We start from the raw sequence: 18390 nt of genomic DNA, 5'->3' as shown, positions 1-18390 counted from the left end.
GACTCTAACCCCAGACAGTGGTTTTGATAATGTACCTGATGCGGCACACAGACCCTTAACTTAGACTAATAGTGGCATTCTCATAGCAGTTCAACCCTCAAGGCCCCAAGACTGGTCCCCACGACAACGACAGAACTTCGGTCTGTTCCCTGCCCGTAGGGACGTAAGACCACTGAACAGACAACTTTCTTTATAAATGGTGAAGAATTTCAATGAAATCAAAAAGGGAGGTCAGCCAGACAAAAACGTCATAATCCACCTTACAGTGAATGCTGAGACATTTCTACATTGAATATCATTTCCATCTACTAGGTACCGCTTGCATTTACTCTCACCTTCCGATGGCCTGTATCATTTTGCTGATTCAAAAATTCTGGATTATATTGCTCTCGGCTCCATGTAGGTGATGTTTCTGCAGTGATCGCTCACTTATCTTGAGGTGACGAAACGATCTTTGTTGGACGTGAAAGGTTATGACTCAGAACGAACTCACCCTTCTCCAGCCCTGATATAATAACGATTCTCTGGGCTAGTACATAAATATTGACTCTTGTCTTTACGTCCACATATATTCCCTAACTCCATGTGAGGAATTAATTTACATCATGTATATCATTTTTGTTTCGAAATGAACTATTTAACCCATCTTTATGAATGCACTAACACTCTCGCGGAATAGCATGCATTCCGTAGAAGATTCCGAAGAGACTGGTCAGCTACACTGACTTAGTCTTCGTCACGGGGTCACCAGACTGTCTGAATTGAGTCACATTATGGTATCTAAAAAATATGTTTCAAGCTAAATAAGGGCATGTTGCATCCAAAACAACGCAGCTAAGTGTGTGACATGGTCACGGCCCAACTATGTTTAAAGTTAGTATCTCTACAGTAGCAGATTTGAGACCCAAGGGCCAAAATGAGGTTACTGCTAGCCCGACAGGCATACTATGAGTGAGCTTCAGGGGGCCTATCCGTTCACCCTGCATTGTTTATAACAGTCGGTGAAAGGTTTACAGCATGCAGCAGAGTTCGCCTCATCCCCTCGTACCATCATGACAACCAATCCGCGTATCATATTCAACGAAATCCCCAATGGCTTGCCAAATCCTAAAACATGTTTGATCGTTGACAATACACTGTCTATTGATCTCGACAATGTATCACTTCAAGGAGGTATCCTTGTCAAGGCACTCGCCTTCAGTCTTGATCCCTATATGCGCAATCGCATGCGACCCATTGATATCCAAGGAGATATTGATGCATTCCCCCTTGGCGAAACGTAAGCCAACTTGGAAATATTGAAATTCAATGGATCTGATGCTCTCACAGAATTACTGGTTTCAGCGTTGCTGTGGTCTTGCGAAGTGAGACGCCCTTGATTCAAACCGGACAATATGTATATGGATTCATGTGTGCGTATGCTCCCAATAAGGTCTGCGGCACCTATTATTGATTATATTATTATAGACTATCAACGCTACAGCGTCATCCCGTCAATAGACGCTAATGCCCTAGGAATGAAGGGCTTGAGTCTACAAGTCCTTGACAACAAGTACAACCTTCCATGGCGGTATTATGTTGGAATCCTTGGAATGACTGGGCAGACAGCATATTATGGACTCAAGGACATTAGCAACCCTAAACCAGGTGAAACGCTCTTTATATCCGCAGCGTGTGGTGCTGTAGGCCAGTATGTGTCATCCTACCTTTTGTTCTTGCTTTTTTAAAAAAAGATTTCGTAGTCTGGTGGTTCAGTTTGCCAAGGCACAAGGACTGAAAGTCATCGCATCTTGTGGTAGCGACCAGAAGGTCTCCTTGGTGAAATCACTCGGGGCAGATCATGTATTCAACTACAAAACTGCGGATACTGCTGCAGAGCTCAAGGCACATGGCCCGATTGACATTTACTTTGACCTTGTCGGTGGTCCGACCCTCGAAGCTGCCATAGATAATTTAGCCCGCAATGCTAGACTCGTTATCTGCGGGATGATCAGTCAATACAACTTGGGCACGAACGAAGCGTATGGCATTCGAGTGAGCACATTTCTTCTTGAAGATTTTTAACCGCTAACAACGAAGATAGAACCTGTGGTTATTGAACAGGTACCGAGCAAAGTAAGCTGTTCCAATAAAAGCACTCCTTGCCCACAGTTCTCAATTTTTCATTCACAATCTAGGATGCAGGGTTTGGTTGTGATCGACTGGGCAGATAAGTACCTGGATGAATTCCACGATACTGTTCCACGAGATTTGGCTGTTGGAAAATTGAAATATCTGGAACATGTGTATCATGGTATGGACAAGGTCGGTGAGGCACTTGTTGATTTACTAGTTGGAAACAATATTGGAAAATCTGTGCTGGTTGTCGAAGATGATGCATAGCGATATACGCCACACCTGTACATTGTACACCTCAATGTTGATCAACTGTGTAATATGATATGCATGAACTTCATACATGCAACTTGAAGCTAGAGTATATGTAACATCTCGATTGGATTTAATGACGTTGAGGACAAACTATCGGGTATTCTAAATACACAGTAATTGAACAAGCATAACGTAGCAGGCATGTACATCGTTACATGTGGAATCGATAAAAGTTCATGACATCGGTCGCTCAGTCCAATAATATTCCTTAAACCATCCACTGCTCATGAACTACCTCCTCGAACGCCTGTAGCTTCCAAATACTCCACATGCTGCGGTGCAGGAGCCTAGAAGCAGCGCAATCAGCGCGCCAAGCGCGATCCAGTTCGCATTTCCCCAATTCGCGTTGATGCCGACGTTTCTCAGGCGTTCTCTGACGACACCGAACAAAGACATGCTAATGGTCCATGCAATCAAAGTGCACAGTGTAGCAAGTCCAGCGAGTAAACTCATAAAGACGGTGCCCGCCCGATGATATCCAGCACCACAGACTCCGAAGAGGAATGCAAGACCGGAAAGCCCAGCGGCAATTGGGTAAAGGATAAGAACGAAGGTGAGACTGTGAAGTGTTCCTGTGTTGATGTCTCCTGGTAGAGGGAAGTAGTAACCAACTTGAACTTTCGAGCCTGTATAACCAAATACACCAAAGGAGTATTGGTTGACATTAAGAAAGGATATGGTGTTCCATGTTGGTGATGACACAGAAACCTGTCAATGATCACACTGTCAAAAAACATGATAACTGATAAGATTAGATGGAACATACAAAAATGAGAAGAACCATTGCTGAAAAGCAGAAAAAGAGACCAGGAAGTGCGCCTGATGCTGCCATTTTGATAGTTTAACGGAGAGATGATGAATAGACCTTTATGTGCGGGAACAGCGACCTTTATCGGTTTTCAAGTCCAGGCTGCGCGCTGCGGGTCACACTGGCAGATGCCAAGAGCGCTGGCACTTGCATGACGATGACTGGTGCAAACAGGAAATATGACGTCATTCCTCCATACCAGAAAGCAGTGATTCAACGTGCACGTGATCAAAATTGCACAGCATAGAATTATGGTACACTGCCAGACTCCAGTGCCGCGCCAACATTCTGTATAGCCCCACCGGGTGCCTTGGAGCAGCCGATTCAATTATCTCAAAGATCAAGAATATTGGAGGCTATGGCCCATAAGTAATGGCCACGTGGTTTTTGTGCGTAATTCCGTTGGATACTTGCTTGACCATTCACAATGTACATCAGCTTTAGATGAAAACCCGGATTTCATTCCATATTTTGATTCCAATAGGTGTCGGTGCAGTCACGTGCGCTTTAAAGGTACGCTGAGCCGTTTTGACAGTCAAGTGAGACACTCAAAGGGAGCAACTTGAAGCCAGTTGTTCTCTTCAGCATCTCTTTACACATCATGCCCTATCCTGGCGTCTCATATATCCGAGTCAGCGTGCTGATCGTCATTTCCGGTCATTTCCATCTCATCTAAAGCTAGAAGTTCTCGAGAAATAACGAGCAGGCGCGCTATGCATTCATCGAGTTGGTCTGTGGCAACTGTGACAGACCATCGGTTGGTCATTGCATATTCTGCCTTTGTAACACAAATGGGGCGACATCAATGGCGTTGATGTGATTATAAGTGGGCAATGAAGGCATTGGCAAGAGCAAGGTTAGAGCATCCACACTTGTATTGTTTTTGGATTTCGAAGATTTGCTTTGTGGTTGTGGATGGATGACATGGTGCGTCCACAGTAGTGCAACCTATATATATTAAAATGCGAATATTCTCCACCGCCAGACAGACAACTACCTCATATTCTTTGTAACTTTGCCATATATTAATCATGAATCCGTTCAAGAGAATGCTCTCAAAGTGAGTCGGCCGTTCTCATGTTCTACTCATTGTCATTATCGTAATCCACACCCCTCAGGTCAGATGACGACAAGACGGCATCTCTTAAGCACTCCAAATCAATGCCGTACCTCCTTTCTTTAGAAGGGAGGACGCCCGAGCATCGTGTTAATCCCAAACCCGTATACCGTGGCAAGACCCCCCTCAAAAAGTCCGATATTGTGTATGTCGAGCAAGCTCCAGGGATACTGGAGATCTATCATGGAAAACTGTCTCAACATACCTACTACCATGGACCAACTCGTGCAGACTTTGATACGCGCACGGACTTGCTGGCCAAGTTTCCCCATTCCTCTGAACCAACTGAGGGGTTCCCTCGCAGCGGTTTCAGAACGATTTCTTTGAACTCACAGACTATCGGGCCTCAAGTGCCTTTCCGCAATTCGAGCACAAGTGGTCAACAAGTCTACCCCTCCATTCTCCACACAACGCAGAGGCCTAAGGCCACCGTTGATCAAGCTTCAGCAGGTGTACTGCAGATCCCTGACGACAATACTCGCAATGGCAGACTAGTAGAACGTATTCGCGCTAATTCGAGCACTGGTTGCTCGTACACCCCTGCTCCTACCACTTACTCTCCACATCCATTCATCTCGCGCTCTGCGCACAGCTCACGCGTAAACATTCCTCACGTTCCATCCCATGTTACTATTCCAATCACTGCTGCACCAGACCATGATCATTCTTCCAAACCTCACGGGGACTACCGTAAATTTTTAAAGGAGCAGGACCCAAACGTCATCTGTAGAATGATTAACCAATATCCTATAGCGCCTCTTTGTACCGAACGTACCCCAGAGCACTTGCGCCCCATTCGTTTTGACATGGTTGATCAATGTTACGTCAAGGCATTTAGGGAGAACATAGAGATGGCCGTTGCCCAAGGCCGTCCTCTCGATGTACGTGCGGGTGGTCCCTACCGCCGCATCGTTGTGTAGACAACCTAATGTCATTATGGAGACTGGCAGTCAGCGGTCTTATTAGGTTTATTGTATCAATGATCTTGTGAAGACGGAGGAAGCTTATGCAGAAACTTCAAAGAGATTTGGCGTTGTCGTGCCTGTCTTGTATATTTGTATGCATATGATCTATGAGATAAAAATTATGTGCCATTTGAGGGAGATCACTGTCTGCTTAAGCACAGCGCACCGTGTACTCCCACTCACAACATGCTCTTTACTTAAGTGCAGTCGATTTATCACATGTAGCAGAAGCATTCTTATAACTCGCTGCTGCAATCTTCTATCACCAGATACGTTTCACCATTGTAAATCGAGTCAACTCTTCAAGGGGGACCCGCTTCTTGTCACCACCGCTGCCTTGTCCATTACCGCCACGCATACGCCCCTCACCCATCTCACTTACCCGTACGGCGTCGTCTCTCCAATCATCCACCATCTTCTTGAGCTGCTTATTGTACTCGCGCTCCTCCTTACCTTCACCTATTGGGTCTCGCCCAAAGTCGTTGATGGTGTCCGCAGTAGCACGGGCCTCCATGCCTTCTCGACGACGACTCGCATATGAGATAAGATTCACACCAAGAAGAACTTTTAAAGCGAGAAAACTAGAAAGAGTAAGCTTTTGCAGAACTATGACAACAACAGAAATCCTACCATAACCAAAATGCCACCCCCATCACGGCCCACTTGAGTAAATGTACGACTTCGGCATTTGACATATCTATGAGAGCATCCCAACTCCATTCATCTTCAAAACGAAGAGAGAAGACGAGAGTTAATGACTGAAGGCCAACTAGAATAACAACAACTGCAAGCGGAAGGGAGGCAAAGCCAAGTCGCCGGGCCACTAATGGCGATTGATCAACATAGCTATGCTGCATTCGGTCAATGAATGAAATTAGGAGTGAAAGTCAAACGTCAGACCTTTCGAGCACCCAGGCGTCCTATAGCACTCCCACTGGCCAAATCGCGACATAGCACATCTGTATATCGCTCATATACAGATGGACGTATGTGATTAAACTTAGAGATGAATGCATGTTTCAGCCAGTCCACGAGGATCTCAGATGCCATTACTGTCACAACGGGCTGATCGAGCTTCGTAAGCGAGGTTGGGTGTGGTATGTCAATAACCTACGTAGGATATCGTCCACAGGATATTGTTGCCTATGAACCAGCCAAAGCTCACTGGAAGGGCAAATCCACCGGTAAAGTCGAACTCAGATCCACTCAACTCGATTAAATTGCGGCATGCAACAATAAGAAGCATGAGTGAGAGTGTAAAGCGTTCCACGATATCTGCGCATGTGATTTGAAAGAGGTTGTCTTTCTCAAATTTCTTGAAGACGCTTCCTTTAATCTCGACGAACTGATTCGAGACAAGAAGAGTCAGGAGTGCGTGGTCATATGAATTGACGGCCACATTGAGAGATAACAACTGGTAAATCATCACTAATGTGTGGCAAACTAAAACAAAGTTATCAACGCGATATGAATGCCTGTTAACAGAGACCAACCAATGTAGAGAGTAGCTAGCCCAAAAAACACAAATGGGCGAAGCGTATTAGACGTAACCGGCACTCGACGAGAAAGTACCTCGAGCGTCGAGCGAGAAAATAGGCAGTCAAGGATGTCCTGCCCTATCGATGCACACAAGCGGTCAGCGATCTAAGGCAGTAAAAGTTCAGTCATGTGCGGTTGAATCGACATATAAACGAACGTACCTCTAATGCATTGAATATTACATATAGTTTGATAGTGTCTTGTCCGCGTATGGAGTGATAGATCTTACTGGCATCCGTGAGCGGAGCCAACACCATAATAGAGACCACAAGCAGCATCATTCGAATAATGTCAGCTTTTTGTGATGGTGGGAGAGGCAATTTGGAAACTTTGAAGAGATTTAGAAAAAATCGGATGGTCGCCAGTGCAAACCTGATGGGTAGTATCGTAAAAGTATAGAGGAAGGAGTCTAAACAAAGTATGAAGCCAAAGCCAATGATCTACGCCTCATGAGCACCGTAATTTCACTATGAATCTATACGCACCTTTTCCATTGCCAGAGGGATACTCAGGAAATTGCTCACCCTCTCCCACTTCAACTCCTGGTGTGAGTCGAAGTCAGTCGCGAGAAGTTCTTCCCGTAGGTAGTCCCATAAAGAAAATAAAGGCTGGTCTTGCTGCAGCTCTTGACTCCGAGCTATGGGAGGTGGAGAGGCAGGCGGAGACGGCAGTATAGGAGTCGCAGGGAGTGATGCATATGTCAATGGATGGACTTCGAGTTCGGGTTCAAGCATCCTCTCGCATTCAAGGTTGTGGCCACTGCGTGGTGCACTTCTCGTTTTCTCGTCCTTTACGTCTGAAGTGTGAATAACATCTTCAAAGTCGACGGATGAGGACCTTCTGCGGCGACCACGCGAAACTGGTGTGGAAAGTGGTGAAAACTGCGCATTCCATGTCGCACCAATGGATGCGGAAGAGAAGCGTCTTCTTGAGCGTCGTGGAGAGGTGGCCATGTGCTGCAAATATTATTATAATTATTTGAATTGGAATGATGACTACGACCTGAAGTCCATAGTAGTAAAGCAAAGATTCATTGGCACGTTAGCTACCATCGATACGTCCTGATATGGACATTACGTCATCGGAATTATCATATTGTAACTGTTTTTTTCATGAAATCATTCCTTCAAGTTCACACTGGATATCACACACGTTATGCAAAGCACTCCAGAAATATTTTCTTCCATGATGGAGAGGAAATTTGGTGTGGACCATCCTGAGACTCACATCGATCGATCTCAGGATAGGCCTGGTGGCGGTACGTCTAGCAGATCCCTTTGACTATTTTCTGACACAGGTACCATAGTCCTGTCTATCCCTTCCGAACTCATACATCACATACTCAAATACCTGGGGAATACAGACCTGGTGAACACGGCACTCGTATGCTCCAGTTTTCGGTTCATTTCCCAGCGCGTGATTTACCGGAACGTTGAACCTGGTGAGGACATGATCATACCATGTCTCAGATGTTTTGCATCGTACCCGCATCTTGCTTCTTGTACTCGAACTCTGATCTTGTCTGATGCTACTCGACATTATGACGTACTCCTCAATTACTTCAACCTGCTGCGTCGTGCCTTGCTAAACGCGTCTTCGCTCACCGATCTTACAATTCTCCTCGACGGCCCCTACGCAAGATATCTACATGGATGCTCTTTTCGACTTCGTTCTCTCACTACCACACTCGATTGGGATATGGACTTCATTAAGTTAATTACAGAACAAACGGAACTGCGCAATGCCATGTTCGGCGGCAAATTCGTGAATGACATGGCTCTACCTTGCGATACTCTCACAAAGCTTACAAGGGTCTCTGCGTCCCCTTTGGTATTGGCTGCAGTTGTTCCCAATCGAAAAATCAAGGAAGTAGAACTTTGTTTGCTGCATCAGGCGCTTTTCAAAGACGATATCCTCAATACTGCATCGAACATCCTTTCCTATTCTACCGGCCCATTGACCGCACTGCAGGTCATCACCCGTCTAAGCGACACACCGAGTGCGCTCGCAGCCTTCAAAGCGATCGCAAAGAATTTACCCGGACTGAATTCGTTTGCCTTCTACTCGAGTGATGGAGTAGTCTCGCAAGTGCGCCATCTTTTACCCATGTACGACTTTTTCTCTAAGCATCTACAGGAACTTCTCGAGGCCTTTCCTGAATTCCTCTCTGGCTTTGAATGCCTCAGGTCGCTGACACTGATGTCGCGAAATAAAGCTGATGCACTACACGACAAAACTTTGACGGCTACCCTCGCGTCAAGGTGGCACGCATCATGCCCCTCTTTGCAAAGCGTCTCACTTGCGGGGTCTATATGGTTGCATAACACTCGGCATGGTTGGGTGACGTTGGCAGATCTTGAACGTCTCCTGCGAGAACGTCAGGGGCTGCTTCTATCGCGTCAGAAATACTGGACAGGTGCGGATGCAAGAAAGCTTTCGCTAGAAGAGGTGAAGAGCAATCTAGACGAGGACAACGAAGATGCAGAGCAGGGAACCCAGATGGAACGGCAGATGATCGTGCTTCGTGACAGTATCCTCCAATTTGGTGGGCCTTGATAGGCGAGATCTCTGTTATGCTACGTATATGTTCTGACGGGACGTGCTGTGACTGTAGGATGGTTAACCAAGTGCAAATGAAAGCTTGGATTGTGCTAAACTGGATAAAATGTCGATATTTGTAATGTCGCCTCATCCCATTCATTCCGATCACTTGCATGCAAATCAAAGAGCACACGGGATGCCAACATACTGTGGAGGACAAGTTGCGGCCTGTCATGGTGCATCAGTTTTATCAAATCATTTTAAATGATTTGCCACGCACAAGTCCATAATCTCGTCATATGATTGCTTCCCAAGATTAGCAAACTTTGTCAAATGAGCAGATTGGCAATACAAAACTTACTGGCACCATATACGTGACTAATATATTCGCCACAGAAACAGCTAGAAGAAGCGCTTGAGTACAGGACATATTAAATCGAACAAAAGGTCACCGCACAAATGGTGGCAGTCATATACCGCACTCCGCCTTGGAAGATAACTTTCACTAGATGACTGTTGCAATCTCTGTAGTCTTGATATCTCTTGAAAATCGTTAAAGACAGCAGCACTAGGTGAATGGGATTGAAAAGTCGTGCTAAATGGAACGGAAAGGAGATGTCCTCACACAGTTCGTAGGCTGCAAGAAAACCATACTGAATGGCGCTGCTGCGGCTCGCTTCAAAAGTGCAGTTGCTTGTGGGGGGATCTTGAAAAACAAAGTTGTCGTCTACAACAAAGAAAGAAAAATCAGGTAAACCCACCTGACGGGTTTGTGGGTGCCGCTAGATTACTGACAACATCTGTGATACTGACAGCACACCCAATGGAAATCTACATTGCGATATCAACAGATGATGAGATGAGCACGCATGACCAGACCAACGTACTGCTGCCAAGACCAATAACACTGCCAAGAGCTTATTGTTCTTTCTCCAGAATGCATATGTACGAATGATCAAAAGACCTGTATATGAAAGAGACGGATTTCAGGCCCATTAGAAACTACAGACATAGTGCGAACCTTCAGAAGATACGATACTTATGATGTGAATTGCTGCAGTAAAAATCAGTGACAAGGCGCTGACTGTTCAGGATATCGATCACCATTTGAAGCCTGGCCGAAGCGCGAGCACTGTATTGGACGTCCTTGAGTTCATACAAAGACCACATAAGCAAAACACACCGACATTCTCGTTTGCTCGTGTAGCAATGGCAGCTAGTCATTCGTCAATGTCAGGTACTAGGAGATGCGGGTAGCTACTCACCGTATGAAGTCATGCCAGCTGCTACAAATGCCATGTAGCGTGAAATTACGAAAAGGATACGAGTAACGTTCCAGCGCCTGTTCCATGTCCATCGAACCTTGGAACATCTGTCAAAAGATGTTTGAACTCTATGAAGAGACGCTTACTCACCTCAGGTTCGAGAGTTAAGAAATAGTCAAAAATCTATGGAGCATAAGAGGAGATATTGTCTATGGCTTGTGGACCTACCAAAACGCCTAGACCGGCCACTGCACACATTCAAGATGAGGATGGTGTAAACCCCTGCATGAAATTCACGTACCATTGCAATACTAGAGTAGTTGTGGTCAATAAACTGATCTGGAAAATACATCCAGGAATTCTTACCTTCGCTGTCTGAATTCCCGTATTAACTATGGGAGCGACCATTGCTATATAAAACTCCTGATATGCAGAACTCGTTCTTATACGCTTACATGATTTAAATTTGAATCCAAGGATTTGATCCAACTCGAAAATTTCATTCGCTGTGCACGATTAAAATCACCTTGTAGTGCAGCACGGGTGATGCTAACAAAACCGCATCGTAAACTGATGTGTTGGCATCAGTATCGGCTACATTAGTTACGGTCGTGAGTTGCATATCACGGAGTCGAAACACTTGCTTACATAACTCATTGTATTGAGTTCTACTCAGCTTTCCGGGTTCCCACCTTCTTGCTTCATACTATCACGTAGCACTCGCAAGTCCTCGGCTGTTCGACTTCCGCACACCACTTCCCTTTCAACAGCTAGCGTCTCGTCCGCATTTTTTTTTTAAAAAAAAATGAGATATTACACTTAACTCCGTGCATCCTTCGACTCTGTTTTAGAATCTTTAGATTCTGAGCCGTGAGCTGCTATGGCCCACCACCCATCATGGCTTATCGTTCAAGCTCAGAAGCGTCATGTACCTTTAATACTACCTGTAACATCAGATAGCATTGTTAATCAATAGAGCTGATGTTTTGCACGCCACCACGAAAGCTGCCAACTACACCGAAGAAGATTTCGTTTAGCTTCACACCTCAGTCTTCGACGTCTGAGATTGGGGTGAGATACTCATTTCATACCACACTGACCGCAAATACATGTACATTCGTTGTAGATCTCTTTCCCGCACCTTTCGTCTTTCGCCTTTGAACAAAATCAGAAGTTGCCTCCATATTCATCCTGCTGATTGATCATTGCCAAGACGCAGGCCGTTATATACGATCTTGCGTCCCAAAACTAGCTCATGTTATTTTACAGCGTTACGCATTGGTCATACACGACAAGATTTTGATAGAAAATCAGCTACATTTGAACTAAACTAAGAAAATAGGGAGACCGTGAGTACTTACGAAGACTAGCGTGGGGGTGGATATACAAACGCGTAACAACTTTGAATACCGATAGAGGGGGGGCCTATGGTAGCCGCACTCGACTTATCCGCGGTATACGCCAAACATATCAATGAATACACAGATCCGGGGTACAATGGATGAGTCAGGAACGAAGTGTATCGCTGTCGCTTCTGCATGGCAAGACCGTGTGCACTGTGCAGGGGTCCGATGGCAGCGCACGACGATACAAGAAAGTGCACAAAGGCATTTGAGGAGAGGTGCCTAAACTTGAGACTAGGTCGTCAGATGGGGATCCTTCTCCTTCCGGAATGAAAGCGGAACACCGTGCTGATGCTGTTTGGCTGGCTTGACACGTCGAAAGTGCAGATATGCCTCAAATTGACGGAATTCGCCGGATCTTACAATTGAGTCGGTGTTTCCGGATTTTATATCCGTTTCTCATGCCACTCTCCGCACTTGATTTGTAATTTCAATGGCACCAAGTAATCACGCAGGCTTGCCCTTTGTCATGTGGGACTCTTCTGGACGGTCGACAAGTATAATGGTGAATTCGGAACAGCGGGCGCTGCCACGAATGTGAAGGTTTCCGATTATCATCGACAATCCGAGGCAAACTCAAGATTCAGAAATATCACTGTGATCATCATCAATATTTCCCCACATGCAGACTTGAGCCAACGTGCATTCTCTTTTCGAATCACTGAATACGCTTTACAAGGAGCTGGTATAGGCTTATTTCTGGCTTGTATTTGTGCTCAGTGTCGGGGAACTTTGATGAACGGTGTTCGTCTACAGGTGTAGTCTGTCCCGTTTTTGGTTATAAGCATCGTGGCGCATGTAAGCTCTCTTGGCTTGTTCGGCCTCTTGACTTATGGCTAAATCAAGTGTGTAGGTTGCCGAAAAGTCACGATCTCGGGCGCCAGCTGTTCACAAATTGCAGTACTACGTGCTCTACATACATGTACATGATGATCTTTCTCAAGCTAATCTGACAAAACCTTACCAAGTTACAGAACCAGGCGTCATTGATGACGCAGTCATGCTCTAACATTTTATCGTTTGCGTGCTGTCATCCAAAGCCTAGTCACACCACCCCACACAGCCTGTTTCACAAGGCAATCATTTGACTGTGATGATGACGATCCTTCTCAGCTGGACAATAAATCAGCATCGTCAGAATCGGATTCTGATACCTATAAAAACTCTACCATCATTGCCAGACATTCCTCAGTACATTCCTCACTCAGTGCATTCCTCAGTACATTCCTCAGTGCTTCAACTTTCAGTACTACTTCAAGCACTCTAACTTTCAACACTCCAATTCCAATCATGTTTGACATCTACACTTTAGCTGCACAGCTCATCGGAGGCGTTGTGATTATACTTCTTGCCAATGTTGCCTCGATGAAATCTCGCAATGTACCGAAGACACTCTGTGATACATTATTCTCCCTCATTGTCAGTATCAAACATCTTTGGTCACCGGTTATGGATGAGCTGACGATCAACGACTAGAATTACGTTCGAGCTGTATTTAACCGCGAACAATTCGACCAACAGAGTAATCCTTTGACAAGGTACGGATATGTGCATCCCTTGGAGGCCGTGCCCTGATATTCCATTCATTTCAGAGCGCAAGTCACTGCTACATTTCCGCAAGGAACATGGCAGCGTAATGCCTATGAAGACTATAGGGCAGTTCTTCTCGATGAAGAATTAATATTCCCCTGCGTCTACGCTACAAAGGGCTTTAAATCAGATGACCAGCTCTATCTGTTCATCGACTCGGATGACCTGTCAGACCCACGCCATATCCGTACTATTGCCAAGGGGCTTTCCATATACCTCCCTCAAGCTCACCAGCTTGGCCCCAACACCTCCCTCGTTCTTCTTGCCAAGCAAAATGAGATCAACTCACGAACAGTGGAGGAATACAATTCTTTGTTCTGGGAACTCCTCAACGGTCTCGCCAAGCTTGATGACAAACCCTGGCCTTCAGACGTACCCCGGGACATTGACACGGACAAATGGTGCCTCTGCTTTGGCGGAGAACAATTCTTTACTGTCATCCAAACCCCGGCCCACGAAGTGAGGCGCACGCGTTACGCGCCCGGAGTGACCATGGTTTTCCAGCCAAAGTGGATTTTTGACATTCTCTTCAGCACAGATGCAAAGCGCGCGGGTGCGCTTGCAAAAGTTCGTGCCCTCCTCGCCAAGTATGATCCTATCCCTGTCAGCCCCGAGCTGAAGAACTACGGCGACGAAGGATCGCGGGAGTCCAAGCAGTACTTCTTGCTGGATGAGAATGTTCCGGCGCCATGTCCATATGACAAGCTCAGTGACTCTGAGGTTATTTCCGCGTAAATGTGAGTCGATGGCACCCGGTCAAGTTGCCTCTAACTAACCGTATCTCCGCAGCCAATTATAACACCTTTCCAATGTTATTTTTGAGTCATCCCTCTGAGACTCTGTTTTAACGCGATGTCATGAATTTTCTCAAAGTCTCTCAGGTCACTAAATCACGCTATATATTGTTTACTTCTTTTTATCAAGCATTAGAATACCGCTTATATGCAAATACAAGTCTCTGCCTCGTTTCCTAGACCCAGTTTGACGTTCCTGCTGCAGTTAAATGAAACCGCTTTGCATTTTTACCGCAACTCTCTTCAATCCCACGGCAACAAAAAAGGTCCACCAATTATATATATAATCTGGCAGGAGCATTACTCGCAAAAAACGTGATTTGCTGACAACAAACAATAACTTCAAACCACTGAGCATGGTCCGACCCTATCACGTGAGATTACCCTAAGCGGCAGTGCCACAGCAACTGGAAAGCATTTTAGAGCAAACTGGGCTTCAAAAGGGGTACCCACGCTCGGCCAAATGAACATAGCCTGACAGAAGACACGAGGCCCATGTTATTTGCTGTCATTGATGCGAGTATATGAATTAATCCAAATGTACAGCAAAATCGGCCAAAAGTTCCCATTGATGAGGTAGCCAAGAGCAACAACTACGAAAATCAAGCACTGGCGAAACAACCGGTACAACTAGAAACGCATCTGTCGCAGCGTTGTACTGAGAACTGAAAAGCTGGTGATTTATGCACGGATTAACACGCGGAAGCTCGCTATTCTGCACGAATCAGGAGAAATGGAAGTCATTTACAGAGAGGTAGATATATGTACCCAGAAGCACCTGTTTAGGTTAGAAGCTCTGCGGAAGGAAGCATTAAGCTGTGTTGCAGCATAGACCATGAGTCCTCATAACTAGGGTCTGCTAGCAACAAGCACGTATGCAGTAGGTGGTAAGGCCCGGGGATCTAGATCAGAGCAAGGCAGACTATTGATGGAGCACACGGTAACAGCATGCTGCACTGCTTGCAAACATATGAGAGGATATTTATTTTGAAAATAGATATCCTGGAAGAAACATATGAAGTGAAGAGGAAATGCGACACGCCCGTTGAATGATCGTAGCAAGGTGATATACATAAACAAGTACTAATCGTGAACGTTTGAACAACCACCCACCGCACGAGGCTTATGTAAACCAAACCATATGATTTGCTCTCAAAAACTCACAAATCGGCATAGAGGGACAACATGTGAATGCATGATTGTTAGGGAGTAACACGCCTTCGCTCGGAGAAAAACAAACCACAGGCGCAATTACCCCGTGTTCGGCCCCAAAATCTGCTCTAAGCATCTACAAGAACTTATCGAGGCTTGGTTAGGTGACGCTGGCAGATCTTGAGCGTCTCTGCAATGCAAGAACTTCAGGAGCTAATTCTGTCCCGTCAGATGTAGTGGACAGATGCGGACTCAAGAACGATTTCACTGGACTTGGAGGAGGTAAATGGCAATACAGAGGAGGACAATGAAGATGCAGAGCAGGGAAATCAGATGGAGCGGCAGATGATCGCACTTCGTAACAATCTCCTGCAGTGTGGTGCCCTTGATAGGCAAAATCTTTTTCATACTACGTATACGTTCTGACGGGACATACTGTGACTGTAGGATATCAGTCAAGTCCGGGTGAGGTATGCCTTCGATTGCACTAAGCTGGACGAAACGTTGACATCTGTAATGTTGTCCCATCCACTTCGTGATCACTTTCGCGCAGACTAAACAGCACACGGGATGCCAACATACTGTGGAGGACAAGTTGTGGCCTGTCATGGTGCATCAGTTTTATCAAATCATTCTAAATGATTTGCCACGCACAAGTCCATCATCTCGTCATATGATTGCTTCCCGACATTAGCAAACTTTGTCAAATGAGCAGATGCATCATGCAACCTACCGGGACCACAGACATGACTATTATATTGACCACAGAAACGACTGAAAAGCGCTTCAACACGGGACATGTTGAATTGGAAAAAGGGTCACCGCACAAATTGTGGCAGTCATAAACCGCACTCCACCCTGGAAGACGGCTCTCACCAGACGGCTGTCGGAATCTCTGTAGTCTTGATATCTCTTGAATACCGTTAAAGACATCAGCACTAGGTGAACGGGGTTGAAAAGTCATGCTTAAATGGAACAGGAACGAGATCCTTACCCAGTTCAAAGGCCACGAGAAAGCCATATTGAATGGCACTGCTGCGACCCGCTTCAAAAGTGCAGTTGCTTGTGGGGGGAGCTTGAAAAACAAAGTTGTCGCCTACATCAAGGAAAGAAAAATAAGGCAAACACACCTGAAGGGTCAGGGTTTGGTTGTGATACCAGATTATTGACAACTTGTGTGATACTGACAGCACACGCGATGCAAATCTACGTCGCGATATCAACAGACGATAAGGATGAGTACGCATGACCAAACCAACGTACTGCTGCTAAGACCAGTAAGAATGCCAAAAGTTTCTTGTTCTTCTGCCAGAACGCATATGTACGAATGATCAAAAGACCTGTATATGAAAGAGATAGATTTCAGACCCAGAAGACACTGGAGCATGAAGCGAACCGTCGGCAGCTACGATACTGATAATGTGAATTGCTGCAGTGAAAATCAGTGACAAGGCGCTGACTGTTCAGGATTTCGATCACCATTTGAAGCCTGGCCGAAGCGCGAGCACTGTATTCGATGTCTTTGAGTTCATACAACGACCACATAAGTAAAACACACCGACATTCTCGTTCGCTCGTGTAGCAATGGCAGCTAGTCATTTGTCAATGTCGCGCGCCAGGAGATACTACGGGTAGCTGCTCACCGTATGAGGTCATGCCAGCTGCTACAAAAGCGATGTAGCGTGAAAGTACGAAAAGAACACGACTGACGGTCCAGCGCCTATTCCATGTCCATCGAACCTTGTAATATTTGTCAAGACATGTTCGGACTCTATGAAGAAATACTCACCTCACTTTCGAGCGTTAAGAAATAGTCAAAAATCTATGGAGCATTAGAGTGATATCGTCCGAGTCCATGGCTGGTAGACCTACCAGAACTCCTAGACCGGCCACTGCGCATATTCAGGATGTGAATGGCGTAAAACCCTGCATGAAGTTCACGCACCATTGCAATACTGGAGTAGTAGTTGCAGTGAATAAACCTCGTCTAGACAATGAATATTTGGGAATTCTTACCTTCGCCGTCTGGATTCCTGTGTTGACTATGGGAGCGACCATTGCACGCTCGCACTAGATGAGGCTAGCTTTAGAACTCCCTCGTACTAGATAAGGCTGGCTTTAGAACTCACTCTAATTATATGCTTCATTCGCTGCGCGAGATTATTTGAAATAAGCTGCACAGGTGACTCAATCAAAAACCAGGTCCTATCCGCATTGCCGCATCATCAAACTAAACCTCTCCAGGCAGCAGGATGGATTTGAAATTCAGGAGAGCAACGAGTGCGGGTTGAAATGTTAGAGACTCTCTCAGCGGTTACCACATTCTCTCTGCAGGGTTAACCTCCCACGTGCGGTAGACCGGGTCAGATCACAGCAACGAGAGCAAAGATCAAGGTAGGAACATCATAGCGCGACGAGCAACCCAGTCCTGAATGAGTTCCTGCGTAACGACGACGACGTTCATCATAAGCTGTGGAAGCATTGCGAGTGCTATGAGTGTTATCGTTGCCGCCCAAGTTGTTTCTGAATTTTAGTCGTGAGAATCGGCGAGATATTTTACAAATATGACCTTCCGTTTTTGGTAGCACTACACCCCTAATCTTAGTACTATATTATTTAACCTTTCAACGTTTCAGACAAGTGTGCATCCCGATTCTCTTGTTCACTGTGCTCTGACCGCTACACGGGTTCTGTCCGGCTGTGGAGTGATTGATATAAAATGATGTTGGTATGCATCCAAGCTCGACGTCGCACCCATTCAGATAGACAGATCGAAACGTCTGTCG

At 45.7% G+C, this 18390-nt stretch overlaps 8 protein-coding genes across 8 annotated transcripts; 4 read left to right on the top strand and 4 right to left on the bottom strand.

The window, feature by feature from the left end:
* The first annotated feature begins 867 nt into the window (after positions 1 to 867).
* On the top strand, positions 868 to 2631 carry EDB93DRAFT_906804 (uncharacterized protein). Its single transcript, XM_041457897.1, has 6 exons — positions 868 to 1279; positions 1330 to 1412; positions 1468 to 1690; positions 1743 to 2034; positions 2084 to 2115; positions 2178 to 2631. The coding sequence occupies exons 1-6, from the start codon at positions 1053 to 1055 to the stop codon at positions 2380 to 2382; spliced, it is 1062 nt and encodes a 353-aa protein (XP_041302760.1). The 5' UTR covers positions 868 to 1052; the 3' UTR covers positions 2383 to 2631.
* Positions 2632 to 2661: 30 nt separating this feature from the next.
* EDB93DRAFT_1255230 (uncharacterized protein) lies at positions 2662 to 3262 on the bottom strand (the record flags this gene model as incomplete). The annotated part of the gene is made up of 2 exons (XM_041453746.1): positions 2662 to 3138; positions 3197 to 3262. 2 exons carry the CDS (start codon positions 3260 to 3262, stop codon positions 2662 to 2664), a joined length of 543 nt encoding a protein of 180 aa, XP_041302759.1.
* Positions 3263 to 4196: 934 nt separating this feature from the next.
* Positions 4197 to 5429, top strand: EDB93DRAFT_906791 (uncharacterized protein). Its single transcript, XM_041457896.1, has 2 exons — positions 4197 to 4298; positions 4357 to 5429. Exons 1-2 carry the CDS (start codon positions 4270 to 4272, stop codon positions 5273 to 5275), a joined length of 948 nt encoding a protein of 315 aa, XP_041302758.1. The 5' UTR covers positions 4197 to 4269; the 3' UTR covers positions 5276 to 5429.
* On the bottom strand, positions 5429 to 7887 carry EDB93DRAFT_906764 (DUF747-domain-containing protein). The gene is made up of 7 exons (XM_041457895.1): positions 7345 to 7887; positions 7021 to 7299; positions 6814 to 6964; positions 6435 to 6763; positions 6221 to 6385; positions 5951 to 6171; positions 5429 to 5901 (listed from the first exon to the last, which is right to left on the bottom strand). Exons 1-7 carry the CDS (start codon positions 7810 to 7812, stop codon positions 5583 to 5585), a joined length of 1932 nt encoding a protein of 643 aa, XP_041302757.1. The 5' UTR covers positions 7813 to 7887; the 3' UTR covers positions 5429 to 5582.
* A 107-nt stretch (positions 7888 to 7994) lies between these two features.
* Positions 7995 to 9718, top strand: EDB93DRAFT_906692 (uncharacterized protein). The gene is made up of 4 exons (XM_041457894.1): positions 7995 to 8117; positions 8166 to 8947; positions 8996 to 9418; positions 9474 to 9718. Exons 1-3 carry the CDS (start codon positions 8015 to 8017, stop codon positions 9413 to 9415), a joined length of 1305 nt encoding a protein of 434 aa, XP_041302756.1. The 5' UTR covers positions 7995 to 8014; the 3' UTR covers positions 9416 to 9418; positions 9474 to 9718.
* On the bottom strand, positions 9397 to 11296 carry EDB93DRAFT_1331697 (uncharacterized protein). Its single transcript, XM_041455220.1, has 14 exons — positions 11032 to 11296; positions 10967 to 10976; positions 10894 to 10913; positions 10816 to 10848; positions 10666 to 10762; positions 10588 to 10616; positions 10505 to 10532; positions 10422 to 10454; positions 10288 to 10364; positions 10162 to 10231; positions 9858 to 10106; positions 9762 to 9802; positions 9681 to 9706; positions 9397 to 9628 (listed from the first exon to the last, which is right to left on the bottom strand). The coding sequence occupies exons 1-14, from the start codon at positions 11071 to 11073 to the stop codon at positions 9511 to 9513; spliced, it is 873 nt and encodes a 290-aa protein (XP_041302755.1). The 5' UTR covers positions 11074 to 11296; the 3' UTR covers positions 9397 to 9510.
* A 2062-nt stretch (positions 11297 to 13358) lies between these two features.
* EDB93DRAFT_1255225 (YqcI/YcgG family-domain-containing protein) lies at positions 13359 to 14393 on the top strand (the record flags this gene model as incomplete). The annotated part of the gene is made up of 3 exons (XM_041453745.1): positions 13359 to 13487; positions 13545 to 13606; positions 13661 to 14393. The coding sequence occupies 3 exons, from the start codon at positions 13359 to 13361 to the stop codon at positions 14391 to 14393; spliced, it is 924 nt and encodes a 307-aa protein (XP_041302754.1).
* A 1350-nt stretch (positions 14394 to 15743) lies between these two features.
* On the bottom strand, positions 15744 to 17701 carry EDB93DRAFT_1176682 (uncharacterized protein). The gene is made up of 15 exons (XM_041450527.1): positions 17621 to 17701; positions 17550 to 17559; positions 17477 to 17496; positions 17394 to 17426; positions 17248 to 17344; positions 17167 to 17195; positions 17084 to 17111; positions 17001 to 17033; positions 16868 to 16944; positions 16735 to 16810; positions 16599 to 16679; positions 16432 to 16542; positions 16338 to 16378; positions 16259 to 16284; positions 15744 to 16206 (listed from the first exon to the last, which is right to left on the bottom strand). Exons 1-15 carry the CDS (start codon positions 17660 to 17662, stop codon positions 16092 to 16094), a joined length of 819 nt encoding a protein of 272 aa, XP_041302753.1. The 5' UTR covers positions 17663 to 17701; the 3' UTR covers positions 15744 to 16091.
* Positions 17702 to 18390: the final 689 nt, after the last annotated feature.

The sequence above is a fragment of the Suillus bovinus genome (genome assembly GCF_016758785.1).
Source record: "Suillus bovinus strain UH-Sbo-P2 chromosome Unknown EDB93scaffold_88, whole genome shotgun sequence".
NCBI classification, from domain to species: domain Eukaryota; kingdom Fungi; phylum Basidiomycota; class Agaricomycetes; order Boletales; family Suillaceae; genus Suillus; species Suillus bovinus.
The sequence above is the reverse complement of the archived record's forward strand: the minus strand, read 5'-3'. Positions and strand labels throughout refer to the sequence as shown.